The sequence below is a fragment of the Gopherus evgoodei genome, unplaced genomic scaffold (genome assembly GCF_007399415.2).
Source record: "Gopherus evgoodei ecotype Sinaloan lineage unplaced genomic scaffold, rGopEvg1_v1.p scaffold_59_arrow_ctg1, whole genome shotgun sequence".
NCBI lineage: Eukaryota > Metazoa > Chordata > Testudines > Testudinidae > Gopherus > Gopherus evgoodei.
In genome coordinates this window covers 423,945-446,518 of record NW_022060080.1, presented here as the reverse complement: position 1 = coordinate 446,518, position 22,574 = coordinate 423,945, and the positions used below count along the sequence as shown (strand labels likewise).

Genomic DNA, 22,574 nt, shown 5'->3' with positions numbered 1-22,574 from the left:
TGCACCATCAGAGGGCTCCCTCAGTATTTAAAGGGATACCACCCTATTCCTTTACACCACAGGAAAATGGGCTGCTTCTGGCAAACTTTTGAAGGGGACAGCAATGCAAGGAGACACGGAAGGTTAAGGATGACTCCCAAGATTATAAGATGGGAAAGCAGTTTCATGAAGCTACTGAGTATTACAGTAACAGCTAGAGATGTTGCCCAAGATCTCAGGGCTTCACTGTGGGAGTGTTGTACACACATGAGGCAGCACCTGGCCCAAAGAGTTTATAGTCTAAAGGTGGGAGGGGAAACTGAGGCACGACAAGGCGAAGCGATTTGCCTGGCATCACTTGGTAAGCTAGTGGAAGAGCTGGGAATGGAATGCATGTTGGCTAAGCCTTAGCCTGGTGCCCTATCCAGTAGCCCAGACTGCCACTCGAGGTAAGATGGAGCCAGCGTGAGAGAGAAAGTTGGCAGGAAGGGGACAATTGTGGTTAAAGTGTGAAATGGCCTAACCGCTATGGGAGAGGGCGTGGCCAGGAGAGGGAGATAGGAAGTCCTGTGTGGGGCTAGTGAGACACATGTTGTGTAGGGGGTTGAGGACACCAGGATAATGGGGTAAATGATCAAGGAAATTGGAGTGGCAAAGACTGAGGTCAAAGTGGAGGGTCTCCTGAGGGATCTGAGGTTGGCAAATGGAAGAGGATATGTCCCTTTGCCTCTGTCCATTCTTCAAGTGGTGGTGCCCTGTTCTGCATGGTGGTGTCCACGTGGGAAGGTACAGGGTAGAGCTGGCTAGGAATTTTCAGTTAAGCTTTGGGTTTTTTTGGTTGGAAAATGCCAGTCGTAACTTTCCACAGGAAAGGATCAATGCTGACAAATTTCTCGGCTGGAAAAAATGTTAGGGGGAAAAAATGGTTTTGAAATTCTCAAAATGCTTCGAAATGGAAAATTCCATTTTTTTTCCAGCTCAAAATGGCTTTTGGTTTCAAAATTTAAGATGATTAGAATTTAAAAAAATTAAATGGAAATGAAACATTTTGAAATCATCACAAGAAACTGTTCCGATTGCCCCGTATGGATTTTTGTATTCAGATTTTTCAGGAGTTTTTGGATGAGACTTTTTTGTCAAAATGCCAATTCCTCGAAAGTTTTTGCGGGAAAGGGTCGGCTTCAACAAATTCCTTGATTCGACGAAATGTTTGAAAAATGTTGTTTACATTCTCCAGATGCTTCATTTTGGCATTTCTAGATGATTCTGGTTTCCTGGCTCAAAACATCTTTTTGTTTTGAAATTTACGAGATAGGAGAAGTTGAAATGAAACATTTCGATCAGCCCGAAGAGAGAAAAGATTTGGAAATTCATTCCATAACATTTCCAAGATTTTTGACTTTTCACCCAATTCGGGACATGCAAATGGTTTGGAATCTCAGGGTTTTTTTCACAAGACGGGAAAACCTGTATCTAGTCCAGCTTCGGTTCAGCCTTCAGGCCTTCCAAGAGCAGATCCCCTGGGAGAGTTGGTAGCTCCGACTGGCTACAATGAAGGGCCGAAGCTTAGCTGTTTCAGCAGCAGCACGTGGGTTTTGCATTCAGAGCACACGCAGACCAGGAGTTTAAGCCATCTCTTCGGGGAGCAACTAGTAGACACAAATCTCAGGCCAGCTTTGAATGTCTCATGGGTTGCATCTAACCACTGAGACCTCACAGTGCTTTGGAGACACCTCTCAGTCTATTTCAGGACTCAGACTTGGGCCTTATCTGTGGTGGGATTTTAAGCCACTGGTGCAGCATAGAGGGGCCTTAAAGCAGGTGGAAACAGCCCCCCCCCCCGAGAATCTCCCCATGGGGGGACCAGTGTGGAACTAGTAAGAGTCCTACAGCTACCGTGTTCCCAGCCTCATGGCCAGAACATACTGCACTACAGCTATTTTCAGCTTCCTAGTGGAGCAGAGGAAGAATTAGAGCAGCCTTGAGGCTGCTCTAAATGATGCCAGTGGCCAGGCAGGGCCTCAGAATGCAGGGATTGGGAAGGGTTTGATAGCCCCCTGAGGCTTTTTGCTGCCCCCAGGCAGTCCCTGAGGCACAGCTCCTGGAAGGTATTTCGGCACCCAATTCCTATTGATTTCAGTGGAAGTTAGGAGCTCAAATGCCTCTGATGGTCTGGGCCCAAGTCTCTGGGAATGAGGATGTTTCTCCTAGAAGATCTGCTCTAGGAATTACTCTGGGGAAGTTTTATGGCCTGTTTTATACAGGAGGTCAGATGAATTCTTCCATGGGTAGGGTTCTGTGGCCTATTTTGTGCAGGGAGTCGGACTAGATGATCACATTGGTCCCTTCTGACCCTAAAATCTATGAATCTATTAATCAACCTAATGCTGTCTACATTAGGATTAGGTCAGCTTAACTACGCTGTTCAGGGGAGTGGATTTTTCACACGTCTGTGCTACGTAGGTGGGTTGACCTAAGTGTTTAGTGTAGACTAGACCATAGGCTTGCAGATAGTGAAAATAAAGCATCATATTTATTACACTAAGAACAAATTTAATCCAACATGGAGCTGGAAGCATTAAAGAAACAAATTTATGCACAGAAACTGCTCATCTCGCCCTATCTGTGTCTCTCTGTCTTAAGAGTCTTCTTCATTTGCAAATATTGTGTCATGACCTGGCTGTGTCCGATGTCATCTCCCAGCACCAACCTTTGCTGCTTGGGTGACTGGAATGGCTTTTGGTGTCCCGCACCTTTTCTGAGGAATTCCCCCCCACCCACCGGAGCCCATCACCCTCTGTCTATGTGGGAAGTTGCTGGGACTCGAGAAGCCAAGCTGAACTCTCTTCAGCCTCGTAGGTTTCCTACCTCAGAGCTCCACTAACCCTTCTGAAGCCAGGCAAATCTAGCCAGACCTTCTGTCTGACCCTCCGACTTCCTGTCTCCTGGGACTGCTCTGTCACCATTCCCAGATCCCCCTCTCTCGAGATCTGCTCTCCCCTTGACAAACCCCTCACAGAGGCTGCCAAGACAGGGACTGAGCTGAGGGCTCAAGCAGATGAGCTGGCCCATAGCAGGCTCATGTCCTGGGGATTGAATGGGGGGATACGATGCTGCTGTTCTGGTGGCCACCAGAACCAGCACAGAGGAGGGACTGGGGAGGAGAAGACCTGCCGCCCCTAATTTATTACCATGCATGTGTAATGCAGCAGCCCCTGAGCCCCCCCGTCAGGGATCAGGGCCCTATGGGGCTGCCACAGACATGCAGCCATAAAAGGGAAGCCCCTGCCCCAATGAGCTTGCAGATTAAGCATCGACTCCTGTTTCCTTTTCAGTTCCTGTGTCTCAAGAACATCCGCACCTTCCTCTCCACGTGCTGCGATAAGTTCGGCCTGCGCAAGAACGAGCTCTTTGAAGTCTTCGATCTCTTCGACGTGCGGGATTTTGGGAAGGTCAGCCTTTGATTGGTTGGATCATTGATCAGTTTCTGTTTGGTGCCCGTCATTGTGGCATCTGGGCGACTCACAGTCTTTAATGCATTTTTTTCCTCGCAACCCCATTGCATGGCAGGGAAGTGCTAATGTCCTCGTGTTAAGGTGGGGAAACTGAGGCACAGAGCAGCTAAATGACTTGCCCATGGTTCCCCAGGGAGTCGGTGGCAGAGCAGGGAAGGAATCCCCAGTCTTGTTCTCAACTCTGAGATGGCATGTGGGGAAATCGAGGCTCAAAGAGGGGAAGTGGCTTGACGAAGGGCCGCACAGAGCATCAGCCGTAAAGCCAAGAATCTTTGCGTCTAGTGTCCCTCTCTAACCACTAAACCACACTCGCTCTCAGAGCTGGTGATGAACCCACAGGACCTGGCTTCCAGTGCCACTCCCCCTCTGAATAACCACTAGACACCACTCCCCTCCCAGGGCTGGCAATAGAACCCAAGAGTCCTGACTCCGCTTCCCTGCTCTAACCACTAGACATCACTGCCCTCCCCTCCCAGAGCTGGAGAAAGAACTCAAGAGCCCTGGCTCCCTGGTGCCCCCTTGCTCCAAACACTAGTCCCCACCCCTCTCCCAGAGTTATGGATAGAACCCAGGAGTCCTGACTTCCATCCACTCCACGCCTTGTTCTAACGTACCCCCACTGCTGTTTAGACTGTACAGTATAACCATTGTCCATAGCCAAATAAATGGACACTTTGTGTGTTTAGTGTTCCATAGTGAGACCCAGTGCCCCATTCTTGCCTCTCCCCTATCCACCCACACGACAGAAGTGGAACCTGTTTTTGGTTTTTTTCAGTTTCTTTTTACACTTGAGGTTTCTCAAATAGTTTCAGAAAGAGTCAGACTCCTCCCAAATCCTGCTCCCCTGCCCCCTAACCCTAGCCTCAATGAGTCACTGCTATCACTTAGCAGGTGCCATAATGAGTGGTTAAATAGCGCGGCTTGAGAAGCCGTGAACCAATTTGCTGAAAAATATCACCATGGATCGAAACAGACCCATTTGCACAAAAAATATTTGTGATTTTTTTGGGGGTGACTTTTTGTGTGTGAAAATGTCAGTGGACACTTTAGTGACCAATTGTGTGATAATGCTGAAAATTGTCATGAAAATATTAGTGAAGATTTTTTTGAAAACTTTAGTGGGTTTTGTGTATGAAAACCTTAGTGAACTTTTGGCTGGTGATACTGGTGGAAAATTGTGTGGCGATATTACTGAAAATATTCAGGACACTTTTTTTTAGTGATTTGGGAGAAATTTGGGAAAATGCACAAAGATTTTGGGGGAAAATATTAATAAAAATCTTCAAGAAATACTTGTGAGTTAGCGGGACAATATTTGCAAAAACCAAAAAAGGTGAAAATATTGATGAATTTGGGGGTGAAAATTTTAGTGACATTTTTACCAAAATTGTTATTGACCTTTTTTTAAATAATTGTCCAACTTTTTATTGAATTTTTCCCTTTTCTGAACAAAAGATCTGGAAAAAAAACCCAAATGGAGTATTATTGCTTGTTTTGGAGCCTGGCTCCTGATTTTTGAAAGTTTGGGGCTGGCCATACTGAATTTATCAGTGCAGCCAAGGCCATTGCAAGGCTGGGACATAGAATCATAGAATATCAGGGTTGGAAGGGACCTCAGGAGGTATCTAGTCCAACCCCCTGCTCAGAGTAGTACCGATTCCCAACTAAATCATCACAGCCAGAGCTTTGTCAAGCCTGATCACATTCAAGGAGTCTTCAAGGAAAGCCACTTGCCTCCCAGAGCAGTACGGTCTAGTGGCTAGAGCAGTGGACGAACCCTCATGAGCTGTGGGTTCTATTCCTGACTTTGTCATTGTGAGACCTTAAAGATGCTACACTTGCTCTGTGCCTCAGTTTCCCCAATTAAAAAATGGAGTAAATGGCTCACAGTTGTAAAGTGCTTTGAGTACGTATTTGTTGGATGATAAATCTGCTCCCTTTAGGGTAGGGTTTCTCACAGCAATTGTTTGGTGGCGTCAGAGTGCGGCCACCAACTCTCACTGGTGGCTGCACTGACAATTTTTCCCTAAAATACTTAATTAACTTTAGGAAAAAGAATTAAATATGCACAGAGTCCCATCCAGATCACTGTCATTTGTATTTGTAGGGGTTTTTGGCAGACTCAGTAACAAAGATAATGCTGCCTCCCACTTTGGCCCCTCCTCCAGGGCTTAATGAGTCCTGGGGCTTGCTGTGAAAAATGATCTTTGTATGTTTGTTAACGTCACAGCGCACTTAGTAACTACCTGGGAGGCTAGGAAAAGTGGTAAGTGATATTAACAAACACACAAGTGTCACTTTTCACAGATGCTAGTAAGTCTGCTGAGAAAAGTGATACTTGCATATTTGTTAATATCACTTTCCCCAGCAAGTCCCAGGACCCATTAAGCTCTGGATGGGGCCTGGGAGGATGGAAAGGGGAGGCAGCGTGGGCCCACAATGCAGGGGATGGATGGGAGGCCAGGAAGGCAGCTGGGTCCGGGGGGCGGGAGAGGAAGGATGATGAGCCCCACTGTCGTGTGGCCAGAGCCAGGGCGTGGTGTCTGCTGCCAAGTGGCCAGGGCCGGGGCTTAGGACCCACAGCTAGAACCTGGAGCTGGGGACAGGAACTGCGTGGCCGGAGCCAGGGATCGGAGCCCGCTGCTGTGAAGCCGGAGCTGTGGGTCAGCGCCCGAGGCCAGTGGCTGCTGCTGCAGGGCCAGAGCCTGGAGCTGGAGCCCAGGGGTGTGTAGCTGAAGTCAGGAGTCAGCGCCCGCCACTGCGTGGCTGGAGTCTGGGACTGGAGCCGGAGGCCAGCGCTTGCTGCCACCCAGCTGGAACCAGGTGCAAGAGGCTGGAGCCCTGCAGCTGGAGGTCAGGGCCACGTGGCCAGAGCCAGGGGCGGGAGTCAGTACCCGCTGCCCCACGGTCGGAGCCCGGGCCACATTGCCGGGTTCCTGGAGTCCCACCGCTGGAGCCTGCCGCCCAACCCCTGCCCCGCAACGTGGATAAGAACTCACATTGCTCCTGCACTGTTGTACTCCACCTCTCTCCAGAGGTGTGCAGGGCAGCGCATCCAGGAGCAACAAAGGGGGGGCGCGTGATGCTTTGTCCCAGCACCGCCCAGGAGACTGTCGTGGCCACATGTAAAGCCACTGATGGCCACACGCGGCCACGGTGGCTGCCTTTGAGAAATGTTTCTTTAGGGAGTGTCCACCTTTCCCCAAGAAGAGCTGGCTCGCTAGCCCTCCTGACCCCACTTGGTATGTCTGCACTGCACACGAAGGCCAGGTCTGTGGGACCCAGGTTTGTGGACTAAGTGTTTCCCAGCCCGAGCTTGACTGTCCACACTGCATTGTGAGCCAGTTGCTGGACCCAGCTTGCACTGCACAACTAGGAACTGTGGCTTGAGCTGTGTCCACATTACAAAATGACAGGGCTTGGACCCAAGTCACCACAGGACTTGGGCTCTGACCCAGCCCCCTAAAAGGGGTCTAGGTGCGGAGTGCTTGCTGACCTGAGTCAGACTGATCTGTGTGTAGACAAAAGGGGGGCTTGGGCTCAAACCTGAATCAGAGCCCAGGCTTGGGGTACATCTACACTGCAATTATAAAACCTAGGGCGGCAAGGCTCAGAGCCTGGCCCAGCTGACTCGGGCTTGTGGGGCTAGAAATAGCAGTGTAGACATTCAAGCTGGACCCTGGGCTCCAAGACCCACCCCTAACCCGAGCTCAAACATCTACACTGCAATTTCAACGCCCTACAATCCCGAATCAACTGACCTGGGCCAGCCACGGTCGTGCCATGGGTCTTTGACTGCAATGTAGACATACCAGAACGTACAGTGTAGTCAGCATACCCACAGATGCAGAAGAAAAATACCGTCTATTAAAGGGCTCTTTAATCAACTGAAGAAAGGATCAGCAAGAACCAGCAGCTGGAAGGGAAAAGCCAGACTCATTCAAATTAGAAACAAGGCACCAATTTTAAACAATGTGTGGGGAGGTAATCACTGCCAGAAACTCCCCAGTTCAGTGGTGGATTCTCCATCTCTTAAGGTTTTCAGATACAGCCTTTCTGGAAGATGTTTTAGACAAACGCAAATGGTTGGTCTCAAGCTTCGATCTGTTGCTCGAATGGTCTCGTCTGGTCCCAAAATCTGTGGATCTGCAAAGGCCGCGTTCTAACTGCACGCGAGATGCGCTTGCTGTGTCTCTGCGGCTCTGGTGCTGCAGCTCGTGTGTGGTTTTTCTTTTAGATCTTGCATCCTGTCGAGGTTGGGCCGCTCGCTAAGTTTCTGTTCTGCTGGGGCGTGGAAGAGGAGCTGGGGCTAGCAGCTTTCTCTGGCTTTCACAGAGCTGAATGGTTGGGTGCGTGTGTCACGTACTGTGATGCTGCTGCGCGTCATGGGGGACGAGGGCTTCCCGGTGACAGGGGTGAAGGCTCAAAGTTAGACCCCTGGTGCTTCAGATCTGAGACTCGGGGATGGGATGGTGCAATGGTTAGAGCACTCACTGCCCAGCTGCGTGCAAGGCCCTGCTTTGCTATAGGCTTCCTGAGTGGCCTTGAGCAGATCTCCCTGTGCCTCTGCTTCTCTAGCTATCAGATGGGGATCACAGCACTGCCTTATCTCCCAGGATTGTGTGAGGATAAATACAGATTAAAGAGGGTCAGATGCTCAGACATTGTGATATTTGGGGCCATAAAAGTCTAATAGTATGAGGCAGTATGGTCTGGTGGTTAGATCACTGACCTGGGAGATCTGTGTTCTAGTGCTAGCTTTGCCAGTGACTGTAAGCAAATCATGTTGCCTCCCCGTGACTCAGTTTTCCCCTCTGTAAAATGGGGGCGGGGGGGTAACAAACCTAGCTTCCTTTGCAAAGTGCTTTGAGATGAAAAGCGCTAGATGATACTATTATTGCTATAGGTCATCCTCTGACACCTGCGCAGTGGCAGAAATGCCATTTGCTGTTGGCAGTATAGGGCCTGTGTGACACACATACAGTCGACCCAGTTCTGATTCCATCCAGGAGGGGGTTCGGGTGCTCAGTGTGTTACGTGTCCCCAGTTCTGTGCCTGAGCCACAGAGATGGTGGGTTGGTTAGAGCTGCAATGAAGCTGCTTCTGCAGCGGAAGCTGGAGAGACTCATGCTGAAAGCTCTGGAGATCCCCTGGTTCAGTGTCCCCTGGGCTGTCCACTCAGCAAGCTGCCTCCTATTTGCCTGGCATTTCCAACTATGGATCGATGGTCTCCTTACCTATGTGCCGCGTTCTAGCATTTGTTAGTTAGTTTTGACTAATAGCTGCTTCTGGGTTCTCTCCCCAGCTTTGAGAGGGGAGTGCAGGGTTTAGAACAGGGCGGGCTAGGAGTCAGGACTCCTGGGTTCTAAATCCAGTTCTGGGAGGGGAGTGGCCTCATGTGGTTAGAGCAGGGGGCCTGGGAGTTTGGATTCTATTCCCATTTTTGCCACTGACTCACCACATGACTTCAAGCACATTGTTTCCCTGCCCCCACCTCCTGTGCCTCAGTTTCCCCATTTAGACTATGGAGAATTGCCTCTTTGGGATGGAGGTTGCCCAGGTCAGTGTGTGAGAAATGGCCATTTGCAGTCCTATGCTTGATGTTTGAACTGTCCTGTAATTTCCTGTTTCCAGGGATCTCACCTCTGCCTCTGGTCTGCTGGATGAATTTAGGCAAGTCACTGCCTCACCTCCGTGCCTCAATTTCCCCACCTGTACAGCAGGGATAGTGATATGGATTCCTTTGAAAAGGGCTTTGAGAACTACAGATGAAAAGTGCTCCAGGAGAACTAGCTGTTACTATTATAGGCCCGGGCTCAGTTTGCTCCATTTTGAGACCTCAGCGACAGTGGAGCTGGCTGCGGATCTGTAAGGATACGTGTAGAGAGGAGATTAGAACCTGGTGCGAGTGAGTTTGCTGGGCCTCAGCCCAGATCCTAGCAGGCCGCATCCCAAACCCTCGCAATTGGCACTGATCTTGCCCCAGCCCATGCTGGCAGCCTCAGAAGAGAGGTTGAAGCCTGACCTGGGGTCTGTCTCCCATGCACGCTGAGAACAGCTGATGCTCCACATTCCCTTACTACAATGATGCTGAGGACAGAGCAGTGCTGAGAAAACCCGGGTTAGATTCCTTGCTCTGCCACAGCATCTCTTTGTGACCTTGAGTAAATCTCTGTGCCTCAGTTCCTATCTGTATAATGGGCATAACAGCCCTGCTCTGCCATCCAGGGGGTGTTGTGGGAGTAAATGTGGTAAAGATTGTGAGGCACTCAGATATGACACTGGTGGGGGTCAGATAAACACCTAGGGAAGAGAGCTACTAGTTTACTGGGCTTTGGGGAAATGAAATAGGAACTGCCAGATTGAAAAAGTTCTTTGGGGCAGGGACTGTCTTTTTGTTGTATGTTTGTACAGCACCTAGCACACTTGGCACCTGATCTGTGACTGGGACTTCTAACACTACCGTAATACATCGAATAAATAATGTACAGTGCCTAGCACAATGAGGTCCTAGGCCAAGATTGGGGCTCCTAGGAGCTACCATAATATTCCTAATAAATAACAATAACAGTCAGACTCAGAGTCCATCTAGTCCCATATTCTGCCTCAGACAGTGGCCAGCACCACACGCTGCAGAGGCTCATGTGGGATAATCTCCCCTCGGGAAAATCTTCTTAATCCCCAATAGTGAGGGGTTGTTTTATCCCTGATGAATTTCTCTCTCTTCCAAAACATTTAACATTTGCTGGTCTAACTCCCCCTCTGTTTTCTCTAGCTGTCACACTTGATCTCAATGTCCCTTCTGGCTTTATAATCTGTGAATCCCTTATTCTGTATCCGCATATTTGCCTCCTGTTCGCTTCAATCTCTCTTCATAGGAGAGTTCTTCCAGGCTCCTGATCATTGCTGTTGCCTGTCCCTGAAGCCCCCCATCCATGCACTTGGCTTCATGATCACTGCTAGTAAATCAACCTCCCTGCTCCCTCTCTGTGACTTGTGTGACAGTGACACCCTCCCCGGAGCTGCCTCCCATGAACTCTGCTGAAAAGGGAAAAGCTCCCCCGCATGCCCGAGAATGTGTCAAATAGTCTTGGCCAAGAAGGAAGTGGAGAGTTTTGTGCTTCCTCCCAGAGAGGCCGGTCTGAGGAGACATAACCTGCACCACAGATCAAATGTCCCAAGATATCACATAGAGCTTATCTCTGATTGTCCCTTTCTCCTCCCTGCCCTGCCCCCTTTAAGAGGCGTTAAGATGTCTGTGGACCATTGATTGCCCAATCACGCCCCGTCCCCTTGCTCCTGGCCCCCTTTTGGCGTTAATTGGAGTAGGGTGCCACCTTTTTAATGGCTGGTAACTGGACCCCCCAAGGCCTCGCCTCTTTCCGCAAAGCCCCTGCTCCACCTTCCCCCCACCCACGATCAAAAAGCAGGACCTCAGGGCTTGCCAAATGGCACCTGGACACACAAGGGTGAAACCTGGACTGTCTGGTTGGCAACCCTAGATTGGAGTCACTTGGGGCTTTGGTTCATGAGGCAGCCATCTTAGAGAGTCATCCGGAGCCACAGTGCAAGTTAGGTCCCACCATACGCACCCCAAATACTCATTTCCCTTGCTCCCCAACCAGCCCCGATGCTCCAGCTCTGTCTTAGGGAAGAAGGCAGGTGGTCAGTGCTGCAACATTTCCTTTGCAGGATCAGCACGCTGGGCAACGTGTGCAGAGCTCCCATGTTGCACTACAGCACAGCAACATCCTTCTGGGTCTGGAATAGTCAGTTTAGCTGCCCTAGCATGTCCCTTAGGGTCACCTCTGTGTTGCGGGGTCGAGCCTAGAATTATTATTATTTATCATGATTATGGCCCTGCCTGGGAGCCCCAGTCACTGACCAAGACCTGCTGTGCCAGGTGCTGCACAAACACAGAGCAAAGAGAAGTTTCTTGTTCCACAGAGCTCACAATTCAAGTAACCCTCAATAGAACTCTGCCGCTGCGCGTCTGGGCCTGGTGAACTGCCCCAGAGTTCGGGGGCAAGGGTGGGAGCATTTCCTGCCACTGAACTGCTAGGTGACCTTGGGCAAGTCGCTTCCCCTCTCGGGTCTCTATTTCCCCACTCACCCTTTGTCTATTTAGATTATAAACTCTTCAGGGCAGGGACTGTCTCTTACTGTGACTCTGCAGTGCCCAGCACAACGAGGCCCTGATCTTGGTGGGGGTCTGTGCAGTGCCTGGAACAATGGTGTGGGGCGGGGGGGAGGGCTGATCTCGCGCAGGGATCTGTAGGTGCTACTATAACACAAATAAATCATAACAATAATAAATAGTGGTTCCTGAGAAGTGAGTGGGTATCCCCAGCTGGCCTTTAAGGAGCTCCAGTTTTGGTTTTGTGGTGCTTTCCCCATCACAGCAGCAGGGGGCACGCTGAAAGCAGGAGTTCAATATAGATTTATATTGCCCCTTTCAATCCAAGGGTCACAAAGTCCTTTAAACCACATGTAGAGAAGAAGCACCCAAAGCCCCCAGATAATTGGTGTGCTGTTTGTATGATATATGGTGCCTTAAAGAAGATCTGTGTCCAGGAGGGTTCTCCTTATCTATCTGCAGAGACAGCTGCTGGGTGGCTATTGTTCTGTGTTGCAGTCCAGATGCAGGGTGTTACAAAGGGGCTTTGTGTGTGAGAGACCTTGTGTCTCTGAGTACATGTTCGTTTCGCTTTCATGGAGAGTTTACATTGGTTCTTTCTTGTTCTCTGGAATAAAAGCTCCCTGGACAGAGACATTTCTGTTTTTTTCTTTTTGTACTTTGGGAAAGCCACACATTTGGGGATTGAGGTCAGCTGGCCCAGCAGGTTTTGGGGCTGGGAAAATCCTGGGAAGATCCCCAGCCTGCTGCTCTTTTTAACCCAGGGCACGGAAACCCCTGGGGTTTAGCACCAAGGGGCCATATTTGCAATCGTGCTGAGCATTCAGCAGCTCCCCTGGGAGCGGGAGTCTCCATTGCGCTTAGTGGGTAGGGGATCACTCTCCATTGCTCTCAGTTTAACATTCTCACGGGGCAACGCTGCATTCCCAGAGCCCTGGGGAGTTCCAATCCGGGTTCGGTGGGTCCAATCCACCCTTGCTACGATTCTCTTGCCACCCTTGCAATTGTCCATCTTGTCCACTGATGTAACATGCCCCTCTCTCCCCTCCTAGGTGATCGAGACCTTGTCGATTCTCTCATGGACTCAGATAGCTCAGTCCAAGGGGATCATGTAAGTAAGGTTGGCAACACACCCTGATTGAGTGCTACAGCAGGGAATTTGAATATGCATATGTGAGGTGGCTTTATTTCTCTTTGGAATGTGCTGGTGAATGGGATAATAAGCCTGGTAGTTCATTAATATCACCTGGCCTCTCTTTGCTGAGAAGGATCCTAGTTTATGGCCCTAATCAGGCAGCCTTCACGGGTCTAGAATCCACGACCCAGGGATCCAGAATCCCACACTGGGTGATATCGAGGGTAGGAATTTTCCAATAAATCATTTTTTCATCGGAAAATGCTGATTCATTGACACCAAAACTGGCTGTGAAAGTTGGCCCAATTCTTCCTGACTTGGAAGAAAGTTTTGAGATGGTCAGAATGTGTCATTTGGACATTTTCAAAATGGAGAAATCCCAGTTCTTCAGTTGGAAACAACTTTTCGTTGGGAGATTGAAGCTAATTAGACAGATTTTTAAAAAACGGATTTTATTAAAAAAGGAAATAAATTGGCTGGTCTAAACAAAACGTTTGAAATGATTGAAATGAAACATTCCAATGCACCTGAAAAGAAAAAAAAATTACTTTTCTCAGTGCAGATCTAGTTTCAAGATTGCAGCTTTTCGCCCCCAATTCAATATGGGAAAATTTTTGAACTCTTATATTTACAGAACAGGAAAACTGTTCCCCATCAAACCATATCGGAGAGCTTAGTTCTGCCTCCCAGCCCTTCTCCTCAATTAGGCTATGTCCAGACTACCCGCCGTATCGGCGGGTTAAAATCGATTGCTTGGGGATCGATATATCGCATCTCATCTAGACGCGATATATCGATCCCCGAGCGCGCTTATATCGATTCCGGAACTCCATCAACCCCAACGGAGTTGCGGAATTGACAGGGAGAGCCACGAACATCGATCCCGCACGGTGAGGACGGGTGAGTAATCCGATCTTAGATATTCGACTTCAGCTACCTTATTCACGTAGCTGAAGTTGTGTATCTAAGATCGATTTCCCCCCGTAGTGTGGACCAGCCCTTAGAAGTTATCAGCTGTGGTGGTGATGTGGTTAGTAGATGGCTATCTTGGTTGACCATGACATCTGTCGATGTTTGCCCATGGACGGCCTCTGGAGTGACCCCATCTGGCTGATCACCTCCATGATAGGGGCAGGGATGCAGGCAGCCCTGTGCCGCTGGGACATGGGGCAGCAAGGGTAAAACAGGCCAGAGAGATGAGCCCTCCTGGAGAGGAGATGTTCGCGAATGAGGCTTGTCCACGTTATAACCTGATCATGAGCCATCTCTGTCCTCTTTCAGGCCCTTCCCCACCGAGGACAGCGTCGCGGACAACGACATTTATGGTGACCTTTCGGATCAGATTGAGTAAGTGCCCTCTGTGTCTCCGCCAAAAGCCATAGGGGGTGACCTGGAGAGAGCACTGGCTTGGCACTCAAATGAGTCCTGTTCCCTGCTTTTCCACTGGGCAACTCTGCCTCTCTAAAATGGAGACTACGCTCTTGGCTTTGTCTTGCCTGTTTATATTGCAAACTCTTCGGGGCGGGGACTCTCTCGTTATGAGTCTGTGCAGTGTGCAACACGGTGCTTAGTTTGTCATGAAAAAGGTGCTGCGGCTCAAGCCATTTTTTTACATTCATAACTGATGTGGCAAGTCTGGCTCTGAATGGCCAGGCGGGGCTCTGAACGGCCAGGCCCGGAGGCGCGGGGGCTCTGAACGGCCAGGCCCGGAGACGCCGGGGCTCTGAACGGCCAGGCCCGGAGGCGCGGGGGCTCTGAACGGCCAGGCCTGGAGACGCCGGGGCTCTGAACGGCCAGGTGGGGCTCTGAACGGCCAGGCCCGGAGACGCGGGGGCTCTGAACGGCCAGGCCCGGAGGCGCGGGGGCTCTGAACGGCCAGGCCCGGAGGCGCGGGGGCTCTGAACAGCCAGGCCCGGAGACGCCGGGGCTCTGAACGGCCAGGCCCGGAGACGCGGAGGCTCTGAACGGCCAGGCCCCGAGGCGCGGGGGCTCTGAACAGCCAGGCCCAGAGGCGCAGGGGCTGTAAACAGCCAGGCCCGGAGACGCGGGGGCTCTGAACGGCCAGGCCCGGAGGCGCCGGGGCTCTGAACGGCCAGGCCCGGAGGCGCCGGGGCTCTGAACGGCCAGGCCCGGAGGCGCGGGGGCTCTGAACGGCCAGGCCTGGAGACGCGGGGGCTCTGAACGGCCAGGCCCGGAGGCGCCGGGGCTCTGAACGGCCAGGCCCGGAGGCGCCGGGGCTCTGAACTGCCAGGCCCAGACGTCCTGGGGCTCAGCCCTGGCACAAATTAAACACTGGCCTAGCACAAGGGGGACCCCAGTCTTGGTTGGAGACTGTGCAGTGCCTGGAATAATGAGGGCCCTGATCTCACTTGAAGTCTGTGAGGTGCCCAGCACAATGAGGGCTCCCATCTTTTGGGGGGGTCTGTGCAGTGCCCAAGACGACAGGCCCTGATCTCAGTCGGGGTCTGTGCAGCGCCTGGCACAATGGGGGGTGTGATCTCAGTGAGGGGCTATGCAGAGGGTTGCCAACTTTCTAATCATGCAAAACCGAACACCCTTGCCCTGCCCCTTCCCCAAGGCCCTGCCCCTTCTCTGAGGTCCCGCCCCCACTCACACATTCCCCCCTCCCTCTGATGCTTGCTCTCCCCCACCTGCACTCACTCACATTCATCTTCACTGGGCTGGGGCAGGGGGTTGGGGTGTGGGAGGGGGTGAGGGCTCCAGCTGGGGGTACAGCCGAGGACGAGGGCTTCAGAGTGTGGGATGGGACTCCTGGTTGGGTTGGGGGAGGGGGTACGGGCTGTAGGCTGGGGATGTGGGATCCAGGGTGAGGCCAGAAATGAGGGGTTCAGGGTGCAGGAGGGGGTTCTGGGTTGGGGAGTGGGGTGCAGGAGAGTGTGTGGAGTCTGGCTAGGAGTGTGGGCTCTGGGGTGGGGCTGGGGTTGAGAGGTTTGGTGTGCAGGAGGGAGCTCAGGGCTGGGGCAGGGGATTGGAGTACAGGAGGGAGTGAGGGGTACAGGATCCAGGAGGCGCTCACCTCAGGCAACTCCCGGAAGCGGCAATATGTCCCTCGGCTCCTAGGCAGAGATGTGGCCAGGCAGCTCTGCACACTATCCCTGTCTGCAGATGCTGCTCCCGCAGTTCCCGTTGGTCACGGTTCTTGGCCAATGGGAGCTGCAGAGCCAGCGCTTGGGGTGGGGGACACTGCATGGACCCCTCCAGCCAACTCTACCTCTAGGGGCCAGGGAGCAAGGTAAGGAGCCTGCCAGTCCTGCCAACCGGACTTTTAATGGCTCGGTCAGTGGTGCTGACCGGAGTTGCCAGAGTCCCTTTTGGACCAGGTGCTCCTGTCAAAATCCAGACACATGGCAACCCTAGCAACATCTGGCACAATGGGAGCCCTGTTCTTAGTCCAGGTCTGTGCAGTGCCTGGCACAGTGCGGGCCCTGATCTCAGTCCAGGTCTGTGCAGAATCTGGCACAATGGGGCCCTGATCTCAGTCGGGGTCTGTGCAGATATTAATCAGAAAGTGTTGAGGAACCCTTGGGGGAACTTATCACTTCTGAGAATCAGACCACTTATTTAGGTGCCTAAATATTGAATTTTGGCCCTTGAGTTTGAACATCTGGACTGTTCTGCAAGATAAGGTGTTATACCAGGTCCAGGGCACTGAGCTTCCTTCTTGCTCTCAACTCCCCAGTGACACGGTGGAGGAAGATGATGACCTGTACGACTGCGTGGAGAATGAGGAGGCGGAAGGAGATGAAATCTATGAAGACCTGATGAGGTCGGAGCCAGTTGTCATGCCAGTAAGTAACAGGAAGGATGCATCGCTGAGTCCCTGCTGCTGGAGTGGGCTGTACTGCGAAGGTGGCTTGAGGTATTCAGCATGTGGAGATATCCTAGGACTCCTGGGTTCCATTCTCGGGGGAGGGGAGTGTGAGCCAATGGTCAAAGCCAGGGGCTGGGAGTCAGGACTCCTGGGTTCTGTTCCCAGCTCTGATAGAGGAGTAGGATGTAGAGGTTAGAGGAGGGGATAGCAGTCAAGACTCCTGGAAGGGGAGAGGGGTCCAGGGGGTAGAGCAGAGAGGAGACGGAGTCAGCGCTCCTGGGTTTTGTTCCCAGCTTGGGAAGAGAGCTGGACTCTAGTGGTTAGAGTAGGGGGGTTTGAGTCTGGGTCCCTGGGTTCGATTACTAGCTTGGGGAGGGTTGTGGGGTCTCCAGCTGGGCATCTGGCCCCCAGAGTTAAGGTTACTGAATGTCAAGAATCTGCACTGTGTCTTCCTGCAGCAGAAGATGACAGAGCTGGATAAGCGGAACTGCTGCCTTCAAGAAATCAGACAGACGGAGGAGAAATACACAGACACACTAGAATCCATCTACCAGGTACGAAAGGTGGGCGGCCCACCGGTCCTGCCATCTCTGCTGGCCACTCGGCCAGCTGCGGGTGCGGACCTTTGACATAGGTAGAGGTATGACATGGTGAACAAGGGGCTCATCTCAGTGTGGCTTCCCCTGCCCCCTTAATGGGAGGGCTGCGTGGGTGGCAGGAGCTGGGAGGACACCCTTGAAAAGGCCAGGTTGGCATGAAAGAGGGTCAGAGCCAATGGTGGCATGAGGCCAAAGGTTGCGGTGGTGTTACTTGGGGTGGAGGCAGTGACTACAGATTCAGTCCACACAGACACCCGCCCCACCATGGGGGATGAGTCCGGTAGTTCTCACCATACCTAAGGAGAAGAGGAACTTTCCCCCAGAGCTGGTAGAAAAATGCCGGGGGTTCTGCAAAACATTTAATTGAGAACACAATTTTCAGTGACCATTTTTGATTTTTCATCAAAAACCTGACATGTTTTTGATGAAAAAGTGAAAAGAAAAGAAATCACCTCAAAGAGTTTTGGTCCAAAGCTGGACGTTTTTCAGTTTTCTGACCCAAAAAAGAAAAATCGAAAATGATGGAGGAAGGCAGATGCTTTCCGTGAAAATGTCAACGCTCCAATTTTCTATACAAAAAAATGTCAACCGAAAAATTTGGACCAACCTTTAACTCCTGAATCACTTTAACCTTCAAGCGTAGAGACATAGAATGATATGTTCCAAGCCTACAAAGGCCCATGGTGATCATCTAGTCTGACCTCCTTGATGTCGCAGGCCAAAGAGATCTACCTAAAGTAGATCTTTTACAAAAACATCCAATTTTGATTTGAAAAGTGATGGGAGAATCCACCACAACCCTTGGTCAATTGTTTCAATGGTTAATTACTCTCCCTGTTAAAAATTTACGCCTTATTTCCAGTCTGAATTTGTTTAGCTTCAACTTCCAGCCATTGGATCACGTTAGACTTTTCTCTGCTATACAGAAGAGACCGTTCTCTAATATTTGTTTCCCATGTCAGTACTTATTGGCCATAATCACATCACCCCTTAACTTTCTCTTTGTTGAGCTAAATAGATTGAACTCACTTTAACTTTGGATTGAACGAAGCTTTAACTCCTGGACCACTTTAACCTTCAACCTTTAGCGTACACATTTGACCTTGAACCCCTGAATCACAGAGGCACATGTTTTACCCTCTCCAGGAAGGTGGCCCCTTTAAATGACAATTCTGTTTCCTTGCCCACTACCCCATCTGCAGTCCCAGCAACCCCTGCTCCCTTAGGTCTGTTCCATGAAAATCCAGCCAGGGTTTGTCTGTGGAATCTGGCCCCTGAGCTGTGTGATTCAGACAGGTCTGCCCTGCGTGATGACTCTCCGTTGTGTGTTTGCAGCACTTTATGAAGCCCCTGCAGAGATTTCTAAAGCCCGAGGACATGGAGAACATTTTCATCAACATTGAGGTAAGTTGCTCTCTTCTTCATATAGCTCTCCTGACTTGAACTAAGCTCCATCCTCAAACCCAGGCTAAATACCACCCATTAATGCGCCTTCCCTGTTTAGAGGACTGTGTGACTCAGAAGTTCAGTGTGTGCTACATATCCCCCCATTCCAGTGGCTATTCCACAAAGTGGATAACAACCTGCTATTGCTAGCAGCAGACAGAGTTGCTCCTTTATCTCAAAAGGCAGCAGCCTGTGTTGAAGGCCCTGGATCCAAATTTCACTGGCAATTCATGCAGGGGTAGTTATGAATGTCACCCTATCTCCTGCAGTAGGTCATGGGTAGGTTCCTAGAACTGAAAGGCTCTGGTAGGTGAGTGTGGCCTGCTGGTTAGGACGAGCTAGCTTAGTAGTCAGAACTCCTGGGTTCTGTTCCTGGCTCTAGAAAGGAGTCTGGTCTAGGGGTTAGATCAAGATGGATTGTTAGTCAGGACTCCTGGGTTCTATTTCTGGATAGGAGTGAGACCTGGTTGTTAGAACAAGCGGATCTCATTAACACCAGCTGAAGAGTCTGGCCCATTGACTCCAGTGGGGCCGCACTCACTGGCGATCTGGCCCCACTGATATTTTTGTTCTGTACAGAGTGTACAGCACCCAGTACAATGGAATCCTGCTCCATCAGTGGGGACTGGGCAAATTTCACATCAGGTGTTAGCCCAGGGAGACTTTAACTTCTCAGATATAGACTGGAGGACAAGTGCTAGTAGTAATAATAGGAATCAGATTTTTCTGGATGTGATAGCTGATGGATTTCTTCATCAAGTCGTTAGAGGGGAAACCATTTTAGATTTGGTTTTGGTGAATAGCGAGGACCTCACAGAAGAAATTGTTGTAGGGGACAACCCTGGTTCAAGTGATCATGAGCTAATTCAGTTCAAACTAGATGGAAGGATAAACAAAAATAGATCTGGGACTAGGGTTTTTGATTTCAAAAGGGCTAACTTTAAAGAATTAAGGAAATTAGTTAGGGAAGTAGATTGGATTGAAGAACTTGTGGATCTAAAGGCGGAGGAGGCCTGGAATTACTTAAAAGTCAAAGTTGCAGAAACTGTCAGAAGCCTGCATCCCAAGAAAGGGGGGAAAAAATCATAGGCAGGAGTTGTAGACCAAGCGGGATGAGCAAGCATCTCAGGGAGGTGATTAAGAAAAAGCAGAAAGCCTACAAGGAGTGGAAGATGGGAGGGATCAGCAAGGAAAGCTACCTTATTGAGGTCAGAACAGGTAGTGATAAAATGAGAAAGGCCAAAAGCCAAGTAGAGTTGGACCTTGCAAAGGGAATTAAAACCAATAGTAAAAGGTTCTATAACCATATAAACAAGAAGAAAACAAAGAAAGAAGTGTGACTGCTAAACACTGAGGATGGAATGGAGGTTAAGGATAATCTAGGCATGGCCCAATATCTAAATAAATACTTTGCCTCAGTCTTTAATGAGGATAATGAGGAGCTTAGGGATAATGGTAGGATACAAATGGGAATGAGGATAAGAAGGTAGATATTACCACATCAGAGGTAGAAGCCAAACTCAAACAGCTTAATGGGACTAAATCAGAGGGCCCAGATAATCTTCACCCAAGAATATTAAAGGAACTGGCACATGAAATTACAAGCCCATTAGCAAGAATTTTTAATGAATCAGTAAACTCAGGGGTTGTACCATATGATTGGAGAATTGCTAACATAGTTCCTATTTTTAAGAAAGGGGAAAAAAGCGATCCTAGTAACTATAGGCCTGTTAGTTTGACATCTGTAGTATGTAAGGTCTTGGAAAAAATTTTGAAGGAGAAAGTAGTTAAGGACATTGAGGTCAATGGTAATTGGGACAAGTTACAACATGGTTTTACAAAAGGTAGATCGTGCCAAACCAACCTGATCTCCTTCTTTGAGAAGGTAACAGATTTTTTAGACAAAGGGAACGCAGTGGATCTAATTTACCTTGATTTCAGTAAGGCATTTGATACGGTTCCACATGGGGAATTACTAGCTAAACTGGAAAAGATGGGGATCAATATGAAAATTGAAAAGTGGATAAGGAACTGGTTAAAGGGGAGACTACAACATGTTGTACTGAAAGATGAACTGTCAGGTTGGAAGGAGGTAACTAGTGGAGTTCCTCAGGGGTCAGTTTTGGGACCAATCTTATTTAATCTCTTTATTACTGACCTTGGCACAAAAAACGGGAATGTGCTAATAAAGTTTGCGGATGACACCAAGATGGGAGGTATTGCTAACACAGAGAAGGACTGGGATATCATACAGGAAGATCTGGATGACCTTGTAAATTGGAGTAATAGTAATAGGATGAAATTTAATAGTGAAAAGTGCAAGGTCATGCATTTAGAAATTAATAAACAAGAATTTTAGTTATAAATTGGGGTCACATCAGTTAGAAGTAACAGAGGAGGAGAAGGACCTCAGAATATTGGTTGATCACAGGATGACTATGAGCCACCAATGTGATATGGCCGTTAAAAAAGCTAATGCGGTTTTAGGATGCATCAGGCGAGGTATTTCCTGCAAAGATAAGGAGGTGTTAGTACCGTTATACAAGGCACTGGTGAGGCCTCATCTGGAATACTGTGTGCAGTTCTGGTCTCCCATGTTTAAGAAGGATGAATCCAAACTGGAACAGGTACAGAGAAGGGCTACTAGGATGATCCGAGGAATGGAAAACCTGTCTTATGAAAGGAGACTCAAAGAGCTTGGCTTGTTTAGCCTAACCAAAAGAAGGCTGAGGAGGGATATGATTGTTTTTTATAAATATATCAGAGGGATAAATATTAGGGAGGGAGAGGAATCATTTAAGCTTAGTACCAATGTGGACACAAGAACAAATGGATATAAACTGGACACTAGGAAGTTTAGACTTGAAATTAGATGAAGGTTTCTAACCATTAGAGAAGTGAAGTTCTAGAACAGCCTTCCAAGGGGAGTAGTGGAGGCAAAAGACATATCTGGCTTTAAGACTAAGCTTGATAAGTTTATGGAGGGCATGGTATGATGGGAGAGCCTAATTTTGGCAACTGATCTTTGATTATCAGCAGGCAAGTATGCCCAGTGGCCTGCGATGGGATGTTAGATGGGGTGGGATCTGAGTTACTACAGAGAATTCTTTCCTGGGTGCTGGTTGGTGAGTCTTGCCCACATGCTCAGGGTTTAACTGATTGCCATATTTGGGGTTGGGAAGGAATTTTCCTCCAGGGCAGATTGGCAGAGGCCTTGGAGGTTTTTCGCCTTTCTCTGCAGCATGGGGCATGGGTCACTTGCTGGAGGATTCTCTGCAGCTTGAGATCTTCAAACTACAATTTGAGGACTTCAGTAACTCAGACATAGGCTAAGGGTTTGCTACAGGAGTGGATGGGTGAGATTGTGTGGTCTGTGTTGTGCAGGAGGTCAGACTAGATGATCATAATGGTCCCTTCTGACCTTAAAGTCTATGAATCTATGTCCCGGTGGATTCCATAGTCTAATCCTGGGGTCTAGATCTAAGTCTGCCTCCCCTGGGACTCCAGCATGGGACTTGTGGTGCATGTGATGTTTCTGTACAGCCCATAGCTGGTGACTGAGCTAGTTGTGGCAGGCTGAGTTGCTCTGAGCTGATTTCCCCCCATCTCTCCCCCAACACGCTCCTAGGACCTCGTGAAGGTGCATCGATTCTTCTTGGATGACCTGAAGAACGTCCTGTCCTTCAGCAATGCCCAGAACCTCTACCAGGTCTTTATCAAGTACAAGGAAAGGTGAGGCTTGTCCGGAAAGGTGACGGTGGGGAGAACTCCTGGGCAGGGGTGAAGGAGCTTCCCCTAGTGGGGTCACTTGGGCATGCTCTGAAGCCACATGTTCTTCCGCGTGCCCCGCGACCCAGACCGTCTTGCTGGGGCAAGGGTCGGTTCCCCTTTCTCTTTCCTGCCCCGAGAGCTCAGTGTCTAGAAGAATCTG

General features: G+C 49.8%; 1 protein-coding gene across 3 annotated transcripts in view; it reads left to right on the top strand.

Annotated features, from left to right (window-relative positions):
- Window positions 1-22,574, top strand: part of LOC115643438 (proto-oncogene vav-like) — a 59,195-nt gene that overhangs the window by 14,355 nt on the left and 22,266 nt on the right. For 2 of the 3 annotated variants that reach the window (XM_030547470.1, XM_030547468.1), the window contains exons 2-8: window positions 3,315-3,431; window positions 12,684-12,742; window positions 14,048-14,113; window positions 16,467-16,575; window positions 17,057-17,152; window positions 18,533-18,601; window positions 22,272-22,375. In XM_030547470.1, the coding sequence (XP_030403330.1) occupies window positions 3,315-3,431; window positions 12,684-12,742; window positions 14,048-14,113; window positions 16,467-16,575; window positions 17,057-17,152; window positions 18,533-18,601; window positions 22,272-22,375 (620 nt within the window). The remainder of the gene's footprint in view (window positions 1-3,314; window positions 3,432-12,683; window positions 12,743-14,047; window positions 14,114-16,466; window positions 16,576-17,056; window positions 17,153-18,532; window positions 18,602-22,271; window positions 22,376-22,574) is intronic. The other variant, XM_030547471.1, reaches the window with a different exon arrangement.